Here is a 20,751-nt window from a genome sequence, read left to right on the forward strand (position 1 = left end):
GTTTCCTGATATAGAAAGTCAGATGGGATTGGAAGACCATCAGGGTGAGTACAAAATAATAATAATAAATAAATAAATATGGTAGATTTGTATTTTTAAATATTGTATGTGTATATATATATATATATATAACATGTAAAAAATACAAATGGAACTATTATTTATTTTAATTACATTTGAATTTTGAATTAGATATAATCATTTAAACTATAAAATAGATCTTATCAAATCTTATAAAAAATATTTACTTTTTATTTATTTATTGGAGCTTGGATCTTACATGACTATATAAACTGCTAGTGTATAGTAAATACATTTAATTCACAGAAGAAAGATCTCCAGGTGTGGCTCATGTTGCAGTTCCCCTTGTCCAGCAGGGGGCAGCACTGACCTTTATCTCTAACGAGTCAATGTTTCTATTTCTGAAGATTCTCAAGAGCAGCCACAACATTACACATCCGGTAGCACTTTATTTTACAGTTTCATTGTTACATGTGGTTACTGTATAACTATGAATTATGCATAATTACATGCAACTAACCCTAAACCAAAACAAACCCTAATCCAAACCCTTTAATAAGTTTACATGTAATATTTCTCAGTACTTAAATGTATGATTACAGTGTAACAAAGTGTAACCCACTTTATTTTTACAGTCCTGTTCCCCTTGTACATATGTGCTTATTACAATTACAATAACTAGGTACTAACCCTGAACCTAAACCTAACCTTAACCCCTGTAGTTATATTACGCAGTATTTTCTTAGTACATGTAAATACACATATTGTAAAATAAAGTGCAACCAATTGATTGTATTTATTAACAACATGAATGGCCTGTGAAAGTGGAATGCATCCTGTGTGAGTGCTGTTATTGTTACATTTTCACAGCCATTTTTATCATTCACTTCTAATGTATGAAAAAGAGCAGCATGAACATTCTGCCAAACATCTCCTTTTGTGTTCGACAGAAGGGTTTGTGGATGAGTAAATTAACTCTTACCACTAAGCAATGGAAACAGTTATATCAGCCTGTAACTTGAGAAAACAAATTAAGGTATCAACTTAAAAACACCACATAACAGCAACCACATGCCATCATGATCTGCATACTGACTCCGCCCACATCACCGTTTAGCCACGCCCACACCACCGTTTAGCCACGCCCGCCGCCTCTGGCTGGTAGGAGAATATGAGGAAATAGTTGACTTTCAGGGGGAGTGGCTTGGATTCAACTCACCTGTCAAAACTTTGGGCTTGGCTGTAACTTTAAACTTAAGTCAAAGCTCAAGAGACACTTGAAGACAAGACAGACAGAAGGAAAGAAGTCATGGGTGACATGAACACAGCAGCTCTGCCAACAAGCAGCATGAGTTCAGATAAACTCAAGCAGAAGAAGGACAATCTGAAGTCTACAGAAGAGGAGAAGACGATCCAGGTGAATGGATCTTCAGAGACAGAAGGAGAAAAGGACAACAAGATCACCGAGGAAAGCAAGATTCAAGAAGACCTCCAGGAATCGGAGGACCCCCAGAAGCCCCAAGATGAAGAGCGCGCGCTGGGGCCAGATGACGTCACGTGCGACTCCTGCATCGACCGACCGTGCCGGGCCAAAAAGTCGTGCTTGACTTGCCTGGTGTCGTACTGTGAGGATCACCTGAGACCACACTTGGAGAACGTGAAGTTTCAGAGCCACAAACTCGTGGAGCCGCTGCGGGACATCGAGAGACGCACGTGTGAGTCGCACCGCGCGCCGCTGGAGTTCTACTGCCTGGCCGACGCGCGCTGCGTGTGCCCGGAGTGCGTGACCGAGGAGCACCGCGGGCACAACGCCGTGCCAATCACGGAGGCGCGCAGGAACATAGAGGTACCACACGGCTGAAGTGCCCTTTCATCATTCTAATAATGTTAAAATCAAAATAATGTATAATTATCGCTTAATAATGTTAAAATGTAGCTGTAATGAGAATCTGTTCAACAGTTTGGGGTCGGTTAGAGTGTCTTCTGCTCACCAGGGCTGCATTTATTTGATCAAAAATACAGTCAAATTGTGGCATATTTTTACAATTCAAAATAGCTGTTTTCTATGTGAATATAGAGTAAAGTGTAATTTATTCCTGTGATGCAAAGATGAATTTTCAGCATCATTGCACCAGTCCTCAGTGTCACATGATCCTTCAGAAATCATTCTTCACTGTAAAAAAAAAAAAAATGTTTGGTTTAACTTAAAAAAAGTAAGTTACCTGGTTGCCTTAACTGAAACTGAATTTGAGTTAGTACAATGATGGAGATCAATCAACTGAAACTCAAAATGTTATGTTATCTGAACACATTTGACTAAATAAAAAAAGTTGCGATAAATCATAAAAATATGTTTGCTGCTCAAGAAACATTTCTGATGCTACATATTTTTGTGGAAACCTTGATACAAAAATTTCATCCTGAAAAAAATGGATTGTTCAAATTTGAAATAGAAAGCATTTGTAACATTATAAATGTCTTTACAGTCCCTTTTCATTTTTTGTCAACACTGTAAAAAAAGAAAAGTTGACTTAACTTAAAATTATAAGGCAACTTGCTGCACAGTTTTTTTGAGTTGACTCAACTAATAGAGTTTACTCAACTATAGAGATTTTTTAGTTGAGTCAACTCAAAAAATCTGTGCAGCAAGTTATAATAATTTTAAGTTAAGTCAACTTTTCTTTTTTTACAGTGAATGTAAAGCATCCTCGCTGGGGGGAAAAAGTGTTAATTTCTTTAGGGAAAAAAAAACACACATTACTGCTGACCCCAAACTTTAGACTTTGGGTGATTAAAATTCAACAGTTTCTGGAACTGTCACATAAATGTGTTGGGGTCATATACTGTATTTTGGAAGCAGAAAAAAAAGATCACATTATAGGTTACTCAAAGGTGATTTTTTTTTTTTTTTTTTTTTTTTTTGAGCCACTAGAACCACAAAAAAATATTTCCAAACAGAATGTGCTCAAACTAAATGAGCAACGTTTTGATAGCATTTTGATCTTGTCTGGCTGAATTCAGAATTGCATACTTTCATATATTTAAAGATATGGGAGAAAGTATCTTCAAATAAAAACCAAACACTTCACCTTTAGTGTAATTTAGCCCCATTGCCTCCTATAATAAAACACAAACTGTTCCTTATATCCAACGAATCGAGTGAGTGAAGTGAGGAACAGAGGACTTTATCTTTCCTCTCTCTCACTCTGATTGAATCAGATCATATTGGATCATAAGAACATCAGACTGCATCTCTCAGTGCCGATAGTGCGTATAACAGGCATCAGTCATCGTGTCCGTCTCTCTGATTTCAGGTCACATGTGCTTATACTGTTTCAAAGGCCTGACAATGGGACTGTGTGCTCATGAGAGGCCTGATAAAGAACCATTAGTGTTTATAAGGGTGATACTGATGCTCATACTGAAGGTTAGTGATGTGATCAAGCTCACACAGTGAAGTTTAATACTGAGTGCTTTAGGTGTGAATGATTCCTCAAATCATGTTGTGCTGTTACTAACCATTCCAACAGCGTGGTGGGGAATTGTTCACCAATGCTACAATGTAACGAGAAAGTAGAAAATGTCCACCACTTCTACTTAAAAACTTAAGTTCAGTCGCTGCCTTTTTAAGTGTAATCGAATTGGCTGCGCTAGTCATTTCAACTTAAATCATATTAAACGGACTTAAAAAATTGAGTTGAATCCTGTAACTTAAAAAAAATGAAGCTGAAATTGGTTTTAGTTTTTGAGTTTATTGAAACTAAAAATTTGAGTTAATACAAATAAAGATATTTAATCAATAGAAACTCAAAATATAATGTTATCTGAACAACATTAGTGAATCTTTTTTTTTTATTACACTGCTGATTCATCTTTATTTAGGTTAGTATCTGGTTGTTCTGGACTTGTTAAGTGTTTCGGCTGTAGTTTAGACTCATGTGTGAGTTTCTCATGTCTCATGTCTGTAACAACTGAAAGATCTCTCAGGATTTCTCTTTCCTTTTGACACCTCGTTGACGTACGTGCGTGTCGTCATTTAATGCGTTTCTGATGCTGTTTGATCTGAAACTGGTTTCGTGATTCTGCATCGAGTTGTGTGTGTCAGTTCATGACGTCTGTGTGAAATCATCTCCTCAAGAATGCAAAACATCTCAGATGCTTCTGTCATACTAAAGACCCACATAATCATAGATAAACTAAAAAACACAAACATTAGGAAGCTGCAAATCCATATAGAATTTTTGGTTACACTTTATTTAAGGTGTCATTGTTACAGTGTAATTATATATTAAAGTACTCAGTAATATTAAGCAACTACATGTACTTACTATAGGGTTAGGGAAGGATTAGGATTTGATTGAGGGTTAGTTGCATGTAATTATGCATAATTTATTTGTATTACTATGGTAAGTGCATGTAACATATGTAACAAGGACACTGTAAAATAAAGTGTTACCGAATTTTAAAGACTGGATACTCAATGTGTCAGAATGTAAACACTCTTTTCGTAACATGTGACATGTTTTCATTATAATGCAACACCTTTAACATGTTTTTTTGCTGTGGCCGCATATGAACGCTGTTGGTTATTTACAGTCAAATTATCTGGCATATTCGCATGATAAACAAACAAAGAAGCTTTTATCCGGTTGAGTTTGAAAGCAGCTCTTATTATGATCAACGCTGAAAACAGTTTTGCTGCTTCATATCTTTGTGTAAACCATGAGACTTTTTTGCAGGATTTTTTGACGAATGGAAAGTTCAAAAGAACAGCATTTATTTGAAATGGAAATCTTTTGTAACATAAAAACCTGTATTAAACTCCTCCAAATATGACAAAAAGGGCCATAGACCTATCGTAACCTGTCTTCAGAAGCCATGCGATTCGTCATGTGAGAAACAGACTGTTATTGTTATTCACTGAAGAGTATATTAACTTACATTTCCTTGCATAAAACTATCGTAGGATTTCAGAAGACCTTATGCATGTACATGGATACTTTCAAGGTGCTTTTAATGTGCAAAAGTAAAGTGCTTTTTAAAAAGGTTTGAAACAACATGAGGGTGTGTAAATATTATGGGTGTAACGATAGCGTCATGTTACGATTTGATACATATTACGAAACTGAACTCACGATACGATGTTATTGCAATACTCCAAGACGTATAAAAGGTTAACCATTTTTTTTACTGTTGATTAAAATTCTAAATTTGGTATTACATTGTGGGTGTAAATGAATAGGCTTGGATTTAGTGCTGGAAACCCAAAGCACAGGACAATAGAGAATAACAATATTCATGAAAATACAGAATTATTTTAGACGAACATTTTTACTGGTAACTTAATATTCCCCCATTGCATTATTATACATTATATTCAACATTATATATAGTAGTTTAATGTATTACTGACACTGAAACTCTGTAAACTTGCATTTTTTCTCACACAGTAATTTTTATTTCGGGTGAACTATACACAATACATATTGTTGCATTTTTGTATTGAGATATATTGTGACACCCCTAGTAAATAATGATACAATTTCTATTATTGAACTATCGGTTGTCCTTGACATTAGTCATCCGTTAGGAAATATTTTGCTGTAAACACAGTCAAGCAATACAACCCACCCTGCACACCCTGTGTGTGTGTGTGTGTGTGTGCGTGTGCTTGTTAGGGAGTTCCCTTTCGAAGTTCACACAAGCGCATGGTGAATTTGTTTGATGTATTGTTTGTGCATGCAGAGCAGGGTGTGTGTGTGTGTGTGTGTGTGTGTGTGTGTGTGTGTGTGTGTGTGTCCCGGAATCTTCATGGATCTGAGTCGAGGCATTCTTAAGGATGTTTGACATTATCATTAGGTTCCAGTGTTGCGCAACATAAATAACATGTTCAGCAATCCTGCCCGACAGGATCACAGAACTAACAGGCACAGTCAGTCCTGTTAGCTTTCCAGAAACGTCCTCTCAGCTGATGAATAGAGAAACTGTGACACGCATATCTCTGGTGTATATCTAGTTGAACCACAGAAGTCATGACATTACTGACTGCTTTCCTCATCAGTCATTTCATTCTCAGTGATGATAATCACCAAACACTTTACGTTACAGCGTCCATGTTTGACACACATCTCGTAAGACGTAACTATAATACATTACTAGCAATCTGAAGAATATGCGATTACCTGTGCAAAACCATGATAGACTGTTGTGTGTTGTTGCTAAAAGCGTTTTTAGATTTCTATGGTGGATTTTAGTGAGTGTCTATAGGTGGTTCCTTATTATTACCAGAATATTCAACTTTGCCACAGAATTTGTCCCACAAAACAAAGCAAAGTTTCCTTGTTCAGTTTTCTATTGAAATGTTGTCCCTAGGGCAACCATAGCATTCATAACGTGTGTGTGTGTGTGTGTGTGTGTGTGTGTGTGTGTGTGTGTGTGTGTGTGTGTGTGTGTGTGTGTGTGTCAGAGAGCGTATCGAAGCATGTTTTAACTGGGGAGAGGTTCATCGACACTAGTGAAAGACTGTCAGATGCAGTGTCGGGGAAAGGTGAAGTAATGCATTACAATACTGCATTACTCCCTAAAAAGTATTGCATTGAAAGCAATGTTTTGTAACTTTTTTTTTTTTTTTTTTTTTTACCTGTGCTGGGCTTGCTTGTTTGTTTTTTAATATCAAAAACCGGCAAAAGCTCTATTTTTGCCGAATGTAAAGGTCCTTTCACACCAAAAGTGAAATAAATAAGCCTCGGACTGAAGGAAATGCAAATTCATGGTTGAATTGGATCATCAAAGGTCATCAGCAAAGATTGGTTAATAAAGTGAGATTAAATGCATAAAGTATATTTATGGTATTTAACATTTAATTATTGCAGGTTTGCGTAATATTCTGAGTTTGCATTTCACTGTTTTTATTCATATTGTGGAATACTGAATCTGTTTTTGTGCAAGTGAGATGCGAGTAAATGCTCACATTTAGTGTAGAACTACGATCACGTTTCCACACAGAGCCTCTGCATTACTCCTGATTCCTCTCGACGGAAGAGCTGTCAGTCAATAAATAGTCAAACAAACAAAAAAGTATATATTTGAAAAAGTAACTCTTCCAAGTAAAGTTTAAAAGTAATGTGTTACTTTACTAGTTACTTGAAAAATTAGTCTCTTGTTACTTGTAATGCGTTTCGCCCGATACTGTGGTTTTGGATGGTCAGGGTGGAGGGAAACCTCTATTGTGTGAGATGTTCCCTACACACAGAACAGGAGTAACAGTAGAGGACGTTTGTGTCTGAACTTGCCTGTGGAATGCAAAGAAAAAGCGGAGTGAAGATACCGATGCCTATTACTCATATTACTCTCTAATTCAAAGGGATGCTCACTTTGGTCAAAAAAAATGCTCACAGTTCAGACTTTTTCCCTCAGAATTTGGAGTTTACATCTCGCACATTTTTTTGGCCACAGAAGATCAAATAAAAAAGGTTATTGCGACTTTATCCCACAATACTGATTTTTTTTTCCTCAGAAATATAAACTCAGAATTTGAAAAAGTCACAATTACATTTTTTTTCAGTAAATGTCATGCATTTGCACATATATATATATATATTGTTTGCTTGAAAAATCTCTCTCTCTCTCTCTCTCTCTCTCTAAATATATATATATATATATCTTTTAAAAAAATGTAGGAAACATACAGTATAAATTGTCAATATTTCATTACATTAAGGAATATTTTACCAGTGACTGATTTATAAAAAAAAATATTAGTGTAAGAATTAATATGATTAATGTTAATTAATTTGCTATTTTAAAATGACAACACATTTTAAAATGTCAACCCAATATTGTGTGTGTGTTTCCAGAAAGAGCTTCAGGACAAGCAGACAGACATGATGAAGACGGTCACAGCTGCGGAAAACGCCATTAACAAGTTACAGGTCAACACGGTGTCTATAGAGGTAAAACACCAATAAAACACACCACACTAAATGTATAGTCAGTCATTCTGGATTTACTGTACAAGACCGCAATGCCCGAGTTTCCTCATTTGTTAATTAGTCCCACACACCTGTTCCATTTCATCCTGATTATGTTTCCTCATGTTTATAAGCCCTGTGTTTCCTCTGTTCTTTGTTCTGTATTGTTAATGTGAAGTGTGGGTGCGATTCTGACTTCTCTGTTCACATTGTTTATCACAAAACTCTTTAATTAACTTGGATTTCGTGCGTGTTGGTCTACACGTTACAGTGGTTTATTAATGCCAGTTTTCCTGTGCATTATGCTTTATCTACATAATATAAGATGACATGTGACATCCTTATGTTCTGGAGCTTCAAATACGTCTCATTCAAAAGATGATGTATGTTGTGCAAAGACAGCTCTTTTGCTCTGGTGTTGCTCAATGGCTTGTACTGACTGTGTGTGCCCGCAGGCGTCTGTGAAGGACGTGCGAGGAGTGATCGAGGAGCAGTTCGACACACTGATGCTGGCCGTCGAGCAGGTGAAGAAGGAGGTGAACGAGGTTCTGGAGGCCGAGGAGCGACAGGCGCTGAAGCAGGCCGAGGGAATACGAGTGCATCTCGAGCAGCGCTGCACTGAACTGAAGAAGACTCAGGGTCGGGTCGAGAAAATCACCAAAAACAAAAACGACATCGACTTCCTGCAGGTGCGGACTTCCATTCTTCAGCTTAAAGTATTTCAAGCAGGTGTTGTGGGTTAAAGGTCATGTGTGAATGAGGCAAGGGCGAAGAAGAGTTACATTTAAGCTATTTTAAGGCATGATTTTTACAGGGAAAAACTGAAATATATCAAAGATGAGTTTTAAGGGATCAAATTATTGACTGCAGGGGGACTTTCCCCTTGTGCATCAATTAAAAAAAGTTACACAATAGGTCCATAGAGGACAGAAATGTCAAAAAAGTTGAAAAACTTTCATAAAAATGTGAAGCTTGGGAGCACAGACTTAGGTTTGCCAAAGACCCTTTGGCAGATTATTCTTGAAGTAAAAAAAAAAAAGTTTAAAAGTGAAACCAAAAAAAGGTTATAGAGGTTTAAGTTTATGAAAATGATTTATGAACAATGTTTTATATAAAATATATATTTTATGAAACATTTTGAACTCTAAAACTCTTTAAAAAAAATTATTCGTTGAAATTAATTAAAAAAATTATCGTAAGTGGTTGCATTCAATTGATTTTATCTACATTTACTGTAAACAAATGCATTAAGTTGAACTTTTTAGTTCAACTTAATGCATTTGTTTAAATGTAGATAAAATCAATTGAATGCAACCACTTACGATAATTTTTTTTTATTAATTTCAACAAATCATTTTTTTCAGTGAAGCTGTTTTCCAAATTTGAGGTTGATATCTCAAAACATGATCTTTCAGGGAGATTTAGTTTGGGCGCAGTACCAAGGTTTCCCCATTAGACGCCATGTGTTGTGGGTTAAAAGTGATGTGTAAAATGAGGGTGAAGAGGTGCATTCAAGCTATCAAAGATGAGTTTTAAGGGATCAAATTAGTGACTTGCAGGGAGACTTTAATACTGTAATATCAATATTGTGTTTTTTTCCAGGAGTATTCCGAGTGGAAAAAGGAAGCAGTTGATGTGTCTTTACCTGGAGTTTATATCGGCCTCATGGATCGCCTGCAGTTGTTCAGTCGTGTCATCACACAGTCCACCAAAGAGATGTGCGCCAGCCTGAAGAACTCATACACCAACAAACTCAAAGAAACCTGTAAAAACGGTCAGTGTGCAAAACATGAGTTTGGGCATTTCAGAAACATCATTCGTGTTTCATAAAGCAGTTTAAATGTTGCTAATTTACCCAAATATCTTGTCAAATCACAGATAACATGGGCATAAAGACGACGGTTTATGCCATGATCGCTGCGAGACAGAACCTGTCGATCCCCAACCCGAAGACCAGAGACGACTTCCTCACATGTGAGTGTTCACCTGGGTTATTAGCCATAACTCACTTGAAATCAAATAAAGCTTAACTATAAAAGTACTTTTGGTAACACTTTAGTTTAGGGTCCCATTCTCACTATAAACTAGCTACTTATTATCATGCATATTACAAGGATATTGGCTGTTTATTAGTCCTTAAAGCACATATTAATGCCTTATTCTACATCCTTTAGTCATCACCAATACCTAAACTTAAACTATCTTATTAACTATTAATAAGCAGTAATTAGGAGTTTATTAAGGCAAAAGTCTAGTTTGTAGTTAGTTAATAGTGATAATTAAACTAAAGTATGGTCAAACTTTCTATTCCAACTACTTACCAATGCAACATATCTCATTTTTTAGTTTAATTAAAATTTCTATAACTAAAATACAATTATAGAGAGACATATTTATAAAAATGACAAAAAATTGCCACAGGTTTAAAGCATAATTAAAGTTAGGGAAAAACACCATGGGGAATAAAAAATGTACCTAATTGATAACATTATTTGATTACGTTGAGAATTGCTAAAAATTGTATTACACGTTTTCTCAAATGTAGTGTTTTAATATGCAAACAAGGCATTGTTTCAGTAAACGTACTAATTTTTGCATACATTTCCACAGAACACTCTCTTTTTATCATTCCATAAACCTCCATAAACATACTTTTAACTGCTCAAAAAATCACCATGTTTTTAAGAATAAAATGTTCTATAAATCAGGCGGGACGATATATGAACAAACCAATCTGTAAAACCCTTCAGAGTATAGATGGAAAGGTTTGAGTAAACGCTGCTGAAGTGGAGATTGCAGAGAAACAAATAGGAGAAAACAGCCTTTAAAGATTTACATTTTATTTGGAATTTACATATGCAAATACGTGCAGTAAAATAAACACTTAAATGTGTATTTTGAACACATTATGGAAGCCAAAAGCTCAAGATCTCAAAATTGACCAGTGTGTGAAAATACTAGTGTTTTGCCTTAGATGAAAACAAAAAATATAAAAATATGGGTAACACTTTACAATAAAGTTCATTAGTTAACATTAGTTAGCATGAACTAATAATGACCTGCACTTATACAGCATTTATTCATCTTAGTTAATATTAATTTCAACATTTAACATTAGTAAATGCACTGTGAACTAGCATGAACAGCTTTATTTTTATTAACTAACATTAATGAAGATTAATAAATACTGTAACAAATGTATTGCTCATGGTTAATTCATGTTAGTTAATACATCAACTAATGTTAACTAATAAAGTGTTAACTGTAAAGTGTTACCAAAATTTGAATACATTTATTTTACTACAACAGCAGCAACTTACCAAATCCTCTCCACAATAAATCATACCTGTCAACGCTCCCGTTTTTCCCGGGTTTCTCCCGTTTTTTAGTTCCCGGTTTGTTATTTCTCCCGGGAAACTCCCGTAATTTGCATGGCCCAAACTCCTTTATGAATAATCGGACCAATATGTTTGTCTAATGTTGACCAGTTGCCAGATCTTGTATTAAATGCATTATATTCACACAATCCACACACCATATACAATTTCACCCCGTTTGTCACCTCAACCTGGCAACCTATAAACCAGTTGCGCAGTCGCGGAAAGTTTAACCCGAAAGCGAGCCGATAGACATCCAACCCAGTAGGAGTAATACTTAATACTTGTCAGTAGGATTTGGTTAACTTTGATCCAAAAAAACAGGATTATCCTGATCCCAACAAGGGGGTAGGATTTCAAGGTGGATTCCAGGAAGAAAATGTAGTAAAACTTTAAAATTGGTCAAAAATACAACATTTGTATCATGTAATATATACACACACACACTCATATTTTGCTTTTGATTATCTTAACTGTTAAAGTAATACATTAGAAGTAGACATTAGGCTACATATTAAGCCTTTCGGTAGCCTACTGTAAAGTAAAAAAGAGATTTTGAATCCCCAAACAGCTGTAAAAATCAAACAAAAATATTGTATTTAATTCAAAGTGTTTTATCACTATTTCTAAACTACACTGGCACAATCATAAGATCTTTGCAAGCGAACACAAAGTTTTTTTGGTGAACGCTATACAAAACTTTTCTGAGAGAACGCAAAAGCATCGAAATAAAAATATTTTTTCCCTCTCTCATAATTTTTACATGACCATGTCCCGTTGGGGCTTCCGTAGAGCGCCATGTAATCCAGATTTGGTAATCGGAAAAAGTGTACATCCAGATCCAGATCAAATTTTGCTTTGAAAAACCGGCACAAAAGTAATATGGATTACCTGATCCTGGATGGCAAAACATGGGATTTCCAAATCCAGATCATTCTGATCCAGATTAAGCTTTTTGAACAACTGGCCCCAAATGTTGACAGGTATGCAATAAAGGCAGTTCTCATTAATATAGTGTGGGTTTCTTCCTTCACAGACGTCACTCCTCTGAACCTGGATGCAGACACAGCTCATCAGTTCCTGCGTCTGACAGAAGAGCGCAAGAAGGTCACGAACACGACCCCGTGGCAGCACAGCTATCCGGACCTCCCCGAGCGCTTCGAGCACTTCAAGCAGGTGCTGACGGTCGAGAGCTTCTACCTGGGACGCCACTATTTCGAGGTGGACATGAGAGGAGAGGGCACTCACGTCGGCCTGACGTACAAGAGCATCGACCGCAAGGGATCGGAGAGCAACAGCTGCATCACGGGGAACAGCTTCTCCTGGTGTCTCCAGTGGAACGGCCGAGGGTTCTCCGCGTGGAACAGTGACGTGGAGACGCCGCTCAACAGCCCCAAAGCCTCGCGCGTCGGCGTGTACGTGGATTACTCCGCCGGCGAGCTCGCTTTCTACGACGTGGAGAACGGCATGACGCTCATGCACAAGTACCAGGCTCAGTTTCTGGAGCCGCTGTACCCTGCGTTCTGGCTTCCCAAGAAGGAGAACGTGGTTCTTCTGGAGCCCGCAGGAACATCGGCGTCTCTCCCGGCCCCGTCTCCTGTTCCCTCTCCACAATAAACTGCTTTCGCTCCTCGGATCCGCTGCATTTCCTAATTATAATGTGCCGTTTGCACCTCGCGTTAACATTCATCTCAGGGGATCTGGATAACCTGACAGATGTTAACTGTGGAAACTGTGGGACCTAAACTGACTGATATTAAAGTTTCATGACTGCTACAGTATAAAAATACCTATAAATGCCTATTAAAATACTTATTAATATGTTTTGTTTTTATATATATATATATATATATATATGAAGAGTTCATATGCAAAGTGCCATCTGAAATTTTCTTCTAGAATGATCATTTTTATCAAGATCGTATATTTAAGTTCAGTAATTTCACTTTAATGGCAATGAAAATTACCTATTAATTGTCATTTAAGTGAAATTACTGAACTTAAATGTACGAGCTTGATCAAAATGATCATCCCTTTCAGATGGCACTTAGAGGCTTTTGCATCTGAACTCTTCATATATATATATATATATATATAATCCACTAGTCTTAAGCTCATCAAACCTCCATTTATTGGATCAAAAACACAAAAAAACAGTAATATTATTAAAATAAGAGTTTTCTATTTTAATATACTTCAAAATGTATTTATTTATGTGATGCAAAGCTGCATTTTTAGCATTATTACTCCAGTCTTCAGTGTTACATGATCCTTCAGAAATCATTCTAATATGTATAATAATGTACCTTTATTTTAAATTGTAATAATATTTCATAATATTACTGATTTCCTGTGTTTTTGATCAAATGAATGCAGGCTTGATGAGCAGAAAATACTTTTTTCAAAAACTTTAAAAATGGTAATGTTTCCAAACTTTTGACCGGTACTGTATGCACACACACACATTGTTGTATTGTTATATGTGTTAAAGTATGAAATATGTAAGACAAAAGTTTCTGGTTTACAGTAATGTTACACAATGTTAGACCAAGCCCATTTGTCGTAGTTAAATATTGCGGCACATTTCACTAGGGTTGGTCACGGGGAGGTTTGGTGAGTGAACAGGACAGATATATGACTCTATAATGACTCTGATCACTGTCTCTATGCTGCTGTTTCCAGGGTATGTTGTGTTTTGCTCCTCTATGAGCTCTGACAGTTACTTTACCAACAAAATAAACATCATCTGTCTCTGCAAATAAAAAATGACTTCAGTGAAATGCTGGTATTTATCCATGTGTTCTGCTGCCATAACCGGTTCCACTGGTGTCTACTGACAGAACGCTACCAGGCCTACAGGTACAGGTATTGTTAAATGATGTGTATTTGTTCTGTCTAAATTTTAAAGATATTTTTATTAAATAATTCACACATCAGAGTGTTACTTTAAACAATAAATCACAATGAACCAATGCATAAAAATCAGAATTTGATTTATTGCCAAGTATGTTCACACACACAAGGAATTTGCCTAACAGAAGATGCTGAGAAACAATATATAGATAATAAAAATAAAGGAAATAATTGTTAATTATTGAATTATTATAATTATATTAATTATTAATCATTTAATTTATTTCATAATTTGATATATATATATATATATATATATATACACACACACACAAATAAAATTATGTAATATATAGAGAAATGTGCAATATGCAAAGCAATAGGGTATGAAGAGGTAGCGCAATGTTAAAGTAATATAAAATTGGGGGTTCGAAAATTTATTAAAAGAATAATATATATTTAACATTTAACTTTTTATTTAACTTTGTGTGTGTGTGTGTGTGTGTGTGTGTGTGTGTGTGTGTGTGTGTGTGTGTGTGTGTGTGTGTGTGTGTGTGTGTGTGTGTGTGTGTGTGTGTGTGTGTGATTTAATCAAGAATTATAATTATTATAATTATAATAAAGTAGCGTATTGTTAAATATAGTGAATTGGGTATTACACCACGTGATAAAAACAATATATATATTTTACTAAATAGTTACAAAATCATATTCTGTATATTGTTTCTGGTTTTCTGTTACTTCTGTAAAACAAACACACAAAAACAAACGTTTTCTGTTCAGGCGCGATGTAGTCAGTCCTTACAGACCCGGAAGTGACGTGTCGTGTAACGTCAGCAGCACCAGCAGCAACATTCCAAGGCAGTCACAATAATGAGGCTGGTGAGTGGGAAAATGTCTGGTTTTGGTATTATGAATACTTTTGAAACATTGTAAACATTGTTTATGTGTACAACATGCTTGCGTTCCTCCAATATGAATGTTCAGATAAGAAAGGTTTCTCTAAACTACGAATAAAGCGGGTTTAGCTTAGCCAATCCTCACAGAAACCATCTCACTGTTGAGATTCATCGGTGTTTAATTATTATTGTTCATAAGTCTCGTTTATGAAACTGACATCTGTCATCATCTTCTCGTGTCGTTTCCAGGACCCAAACGAGGATGACGATGTGTCTCTGTTTGATGCGGAGGAAGATTCAGCCACAAGAAAGAACAAAATCAAGTGTGTCATCATAAATAAGCATCATTATTTAATCTGTTAAATCGTACATAACGTTTCTTTTTCCATGTATTTGATGACTCAGGTTTATAGTATTTAATACTGTACGTAAAATTGTACATTTTGAGGACATTCAGGGACGGGACGTCCTCATTTAAAACAAAAAAACAAAAAAAAGCTAATGTATTTTATTCTTTATGAAGTGTTTTAGTACCTTATTAATAATTAAGTGTATTATTGATAAAAATGCTTTAATGAATTATTATCATTAATTAAATGTATTCCTAATACAGTATTTTTCGCTCTGAAAACGCTAAATGTTTTCTTTTATGTTTAGTTTATAGTCATTATTACAGTAGAGGCTAACGTTATGTGTTTATAGATATAGATATATAAATGTTTGTGTTTTCCCAGGCATCCGCTGGCCTCCTTCTTCCACCTGTTCTTCCGGGTCAGTGCGATTCTGGTCTACCTGTTGTGTGGTTTAGTTGGCGGAAGCTTCATCGCCTGTATGGTCACCATCATCCTCCTCCTGTCATGTGACTTCTGGACTGTGAAGGTCTGTGTTTCTGAATAACTGATCAGGGGCCGGTTTCACACAGATAGACTTTGACTATGGCTTAGATGTAGTAGATAGTCAGACTTCAGATAGACGTCAAAATCAGACCGTTGCACAAAGCACTTAAGACTCTGACTATCTTAAGTAGGACTACGCTGCAATGCATTCTGGGTAAAATAAGACACTTTTCAAAACAAAAAACATGGCGGATCGAGTAAGAGCATTCAACCGCTCGGTGCAGTTTACCCTTGTTGGAGGAGTATAACAGTTACAAGGACATTTTACTTGGGAAATTTAGCGGAGAATGTAGTAACAAGAAGAAATGTTTCAATTATGAGCCATTTTCCCTCTTCTTTTGGCTGTTTGTAATGTAACTGATTGTTACTGCTGGTTGCCAAGGTAACAGAGTCTTAGACCTGAGGTGTCTAATTTTTTTGGTCTAAATTAAGTCAGTCTTTATTTTTGTGAAACAGTCTAACTTGCATTAGCCTAGTCTATGAGCACATTATAGACTAGTCTAACACTATAAGTAGCTTTGTGAAACCGGCCCCTGGTGTTACTGCTAAATCATCACAGTTCCTGTAGTTAGTGGTGTTTGTGAAGTCGAGCATCACTATCAAACCTCTAACCCTTAATATTAATCCTCAGCATGTAACCTGCATTATGTGCTTGTCTTATTCTAGAATATCACAGGGCGTCTGATGGTGGGTCTGCGCTGGTGGAACCAAGTGGATGACGATGGAAAAAGCCATTGGGTGTTTGAGTCCAGAAAGGTACGATCACAAACACAGTCCTTAGCAGGGTTGGGTGGTAACACTTTACAATAAAGTTCATTAGTTAACTACATTTATACAGTATTCATTCATCTTTGTTAATGTTAATTTCAACATTTACTAAAATCTTGTTAGCATTAGTTAATGCACTGTGAACTAACATGAACAAACAATGAATGACTATATTTTTTATTAACTAATGTTAACAAAGATTAACAAATACAGTTACAAATGTATTACTCATGGTTAGTTCATGTTAGTGTAAGGCCCGCTGGTCCAATACACGGGGAAGGTATCACGTGTTCTGTCCTCACTCATGCAAAGTATTGGTTGGTTAAATTTGTAATACATTAATCATATGTATTTACTCGTTAATTCATCTGACTCCATAATTGAAAGGTTTTAATCATATCTGTGCCTCACTAAAAGTGAGCAAATGTTTGACTATTTCTTTTAACCATTAAAGGAACAATGTCAAAATCAGTTAAAATAATCGCATGTAACAATTTAATATTTCAGATATCAGAGATCAATTCCACAATCAATTCAAATATCTAGAACATGATTATACATGGGTTACACCAAAGAATCTTACCCATCTTGTACCTGAGATAGAGAGAGAGAAAGGGAAAGAAATAGAAAGAGAGAGAGACAGAGACCCTATTCCATTCGTGTCCAGCAAAGAAGAGATCCCCAGAGAGAGCGTGAACACCTTCTTTTATCCTTTTTGACCAGGTGACATGGGGGATGGGGGAGACCACCCTCAAATGGCTCTGAACCAGTTTTCTCTAAACTTCTCTAAACCTTATTTCCTTTTATTTAATCTATCTGGATATGAGATATCTGTACCACTCACTTTAAGACATTTCAAATGACACCAAAAACATAACAGTCAATGATAAACATTCACATTAAACCATGTTCTTGTGTGAGTTCTTAGTTGTTGTGAGAGGAAGTGAGGTGTATGGGGAGGTCAAATGTTAATTAGCCAGCAGTGCCCTTTGTCTCATTAGACCAGTATTTTCAGTCTTACATTAGTTAATACATTAACTAATGAACCTTATTGTAAAGTGTTAGCCTTTTTTTTTATTGCTATACCATTTATACTGCAGTAGATATATTTGCATGGACATGAACTGCTTTATTATTTATAGAAAAACATATCTGATTAACACTACTGTTGTAAAGTTGGTACTTCTGCTCACCAAGGCTGCATTAATTTGATCAAAAATACAGTAAAAAAGTGAAATATTCTTATAATTCAAAACAGCTGTGAATATATAATAAACTATAACTTATTCCTGTGATCAAAGCTGAATGTTCAGCATCATTACTCCAGTCTTCAGTGTCACATGATCCTTCAGAAATCACTCTAATATGATGATTTGCTGCTCAAGAAGCATTATATTATATTATATTATAAATGTCACTTTTAAAGAATTGAACGCTGAATAAAGGTATTAATTTCTTTTGAAAACCAACATTCTTTTGAACATTATTTGGCTGGCGTAAATCATCCGTGTGATTTGTTGTGTGTTCCACTGATGTCCTCTCTATATTCATGTGTGTGTGTGTGTGTGTGTGTGTGTGTGTGTTTACAGGCCAGTGGGACTCAGTCTTCAGCATCACGAACCTCAAACGCAGAGTCTCGTATCTTCTGGCTGGGTCTGATCATCTGCCCCGTCATCTGGGTCATTTTTGCTTTCTCTACACTCATCTCCTTCAAGATAAAATGGCTGGTGAGTTCTCGGCTTCAGCTGCCTGTCTGTTTTTATATGAGGTGGACGCTGAGACGTGTTTGAGTAATGCTGTTTCCTCGGGCAGGCGGTGGTGATTATGGGGGTGGTGTTGCAGGGAGCGAACCTCTACGGATACGTGCGCTGTAAAGTTGGAGCCAGGACAAACCTGAAGAGCTTGGCAACGAATTACTTCGGAAGGCAGTTTCTAAAGCAGGTGAGTCATTTATAAATGCCATCTCAAAGGGTGGGTTCATCCAATCATCAGTTACTCACTTTCATGTCATTCCAAAACCTGTAAGACTTTCATTCATCTTCAACACAAATTAAATTTGTAATTAAATATGAGAGATTTCTGTCCCTCCATTGAATGCCTATTCACCCAACACACGTTCGTGCCGTGTGACGCGAGACTGAACCTCATTGGTTCATTAAAAAAACGTCTTTAATTGTGGTTTAAAGATGAGCGAAAGTCATGAGGGTTAGTAAATGAAGACAGAACTTGGTGATTTGTCAATTTAATAGTATCCTAATTTAATTTTACACTCTAATTTTGATGATATAGTATGTGACTGCTTTTTTTTATTTCCAGGCTTTCACAAAACAGGAGGAATCTTAGGAAGGAACGTCTGACCTTCAGAGTTCACACGCCGATGACTTTTAACATGTTCATTTTTAAAACCGATTCAAATGAAGTTGAGCGAAATGGTTACTTGGTTAACGGATTTCTGTTATTTGTTTTCTACAATTTGTCAACCACAACCTGTTAAATAATGTGTTTAATGACATTTAAAAATGTATTTAACTTCTTAATAGTTTTTCTTTTAAATAATTACCTAACTTAAAGAATACAGAGTTTATGTTTTGTTATCAAATATTGCATGACATCATGCAGTATCCTTATTTTTTTGCTGACAGCTACAAACAAAACAAAACAGATGTACATATTTATATACTGCTGTAAATTATTATTATTATTTTTGGGGGAGGGGGGGCGGGATTGTATACTTTCTCTAGTTAATCTTATGAAAGTTGATGATTGAGTGATTGTATCTCATGTTCAGTGAATTCAAGAAATAAATACGTTTTGGGTAAAACTGGAGCCACCCTGTTTCTCTGGCTTTATGAAGTCACCAACAATCACCACATCATCAAAAAAAAAGCCCATTTTAATTAAATAAAGCATGTATTTGGAATGGATCTGAAGCTGCACTACAATTAAAGTATATATTTATCAGTTATACCTATAGTGTTTCCATGATTTTGGTGTGCATAATATTTCATTATTCACTAGTATTCGCGATTTTAAAGGCATAGACCTTTTCATACTTATACCTAAGGTCAGATTTAAAAATAATAATAATAATAATCCTCCAATACTGCTTTTTTGAAGGTCACCAATTCTTCACAAAACTCTTTTGGAAGTGTATTTTAATGATTAACCCTTCTTCTGTCGTCTGTTTTTATTCATTTCATTATCTTCATTTATTCGTTTTTCATATTGCTGCTTTTTGGACTTCTTGGAATTGGTAAAGGACTTTTATTTTGTACATGTTGTGATTCACTTCCGTTTGTGTTTGTTGTTTCCGCTGTCTTCTTCACGTTAATGTTACAATATTATTCTGCATTTTCCCTTAATCTTGACGGATTCAGCTGTCATTTCCAACACATTTCTGGCTGTCAGGATGATCCCGACCGAGGACGCGTCCGCTCGGAAGCGAGTGATCGAGGACAAACTCAAACAGGTCCGTTAAAAACAGGAAGAATGAAGAATAACATGAGAGTCCCGTGATCAGGGAGCGGACGTTATTAATGTCATTTGCGATAAACTAGAATGAAAACATGCACGATTGTCATAAAAATAACGTCACAAAGCATTTTAGAAGCTTAATGATAGAAGAAATGATGCCATTTTGATGGTGTGTATTCACCTGAGAGTTCAGGGTATTTTACAGTAACGTTACCTATGCCTAGATCTTGACCTGTAACGTTATGTTTTACTTATAATCTCAGGAACAAGAAACTCTCTCTTTTATTCGTGAAAGCCTGGAGAAGAGTGATCAGCTCACTAAAGGAATGGTGAGAGATGATCAGTTCATATATTGGTGAAAGTGTGTGTGTGTGTGTGTGTGTGTGTGTATCCCGGTGGGGACTTAAACCTGAATGCACACACACTCATGGGGACTCGTGTCACTGTGGGCCCTAAATTGAGGAAACAAGCTTATAAATCATACAGAATGAGT

General features: G+C 36.0%; 3 protein-coding genes across 13 annotated transcripts in view; all 3 read left to right on the plus strand.

Annotated features, from left to right (window-relative positions):
- The first annotated feature begins 1,299 nt into the window (after positions 1–1,299).
- Positions 1,300–13,113, plus strand: trim16 (tripartite motif containing 16). Its single transcript, XM_084434962.1, has 6 exons — positions 1,300–1,867; positions 7,878–7,973; positions 8,447–8,680; positions 9,594–9,765; positions 9,870–9,965; positions 12,405–13,113. Exons 1-6 carry the CDS (start codon positions 1,331–1,333, stop codon positions 12,983–12,985), a joined length of 1,716 nt encoding a protein of 571 aa, XP_084291088.1. The 5' UTR covers positions 1,300–1,330; the 3' UTR covers positions 12,986–13,113.
- A 1,895-nt stretch (positions 13,114–15,008) lies between these two features.
- tvp23b (trans-golgi network vesicle protein 23 homolog B) lies at positions 15,009–19,609 on the plus strand. Its single transcript, XM_084434047.1, has 7 exons — positions 15,009–15,103; positions 15,370–15,443; positions 15,855–15,999; positions 16,683–16,772; positions 18,374–18,511; positions 18,597–18,725; positions 19,101–19,609. Exons 1-7 carry the CDS (start codon positions 15,095–15,097, stop codon positions 19,125–19,127), a joined length of 612 nt encoding a protein of 203 aa, XP_084290173.1. The 5' UTR covers positions 15,009–15,094; the 3' UTR covers positions 19,128–19,609.
- Positions 19,610–20,055: 446 nt separating this feature from the next.
- The window catches only part of exoc7 (exocyst complex component 7), a 21,008-nt gene continuing 20,312 nt past the window's right edge, over positions 20,056–20,751 (plus strand). For all 11 annotated transcript variants that reach the window (XM_084433973.1, XM_084433977.1, XM_084433976.1 and 8 more), the window contains exons 1-2: positions 20,056–20,253; positions 20,522–20,587. In XM_084433973.1, coding sequence (XP_084290099.1) covers positions 20,194–20,253; positions 20,522–20,587 — 126 coding nt within the window. In that variant the 5' untranslated portion in view covers positions 20,056–20,193. The remainder of the gene's footprint in view (positions 20,254–20,521; positions 20,588–20,751) is intronic.

This window comes from Rutilus rutilus, assembly GCF_951802725.1.
Source record: "Rutilus rutilus genome assembly, chromosome: 16".
In the NCBI taxonomy this organism is placed as follows: domain Eukaryota; kingdom Metazoa; phylum Chordata; class Actinopteri; order Cypriniformes; family Leuciscidae; genus Rutilus; species Rutilus rutilus.

Coding starts and splice junctions, on each gene's coding strand:
- trim16 (XM_084434962.1), top strand. CDS start 1,331: ATGGGTGACATGAACACAGCAGCTCTGCCAACAAGCAGCATGAGTTCA. Junction 1,868..7,877: donor AGGCGCGCAGGAACATAGAG/GTACCACACGGC, acceptor GTGTGTTTCCAG/AAAGAGCTTCAGGACAAGCA. Junction 9,966..12,404: donor CAGAGACGACTTCCTCACAT/GTGAGTGTTCAC, acceptor CTTCCTTCACAG/ACGTCACTCCTCTGAACCTG.
- tvp23b (XM_084434047.1), top strand. Junction 16,000..16,682: donor GTGACTTCTGGACTGTGAAG/GTCTGTGTTTCT, acceptor GTCTTATTCTAG/AATATCACAGGGCGTCTGAT. Junction 18,512..18,596: donor CCTTCAAGATAAAATGGCTG/GTGAGTTCTCGG, acceptor TTCCTCGGGCAG/GCGGTGGTGATTATGGGGGT.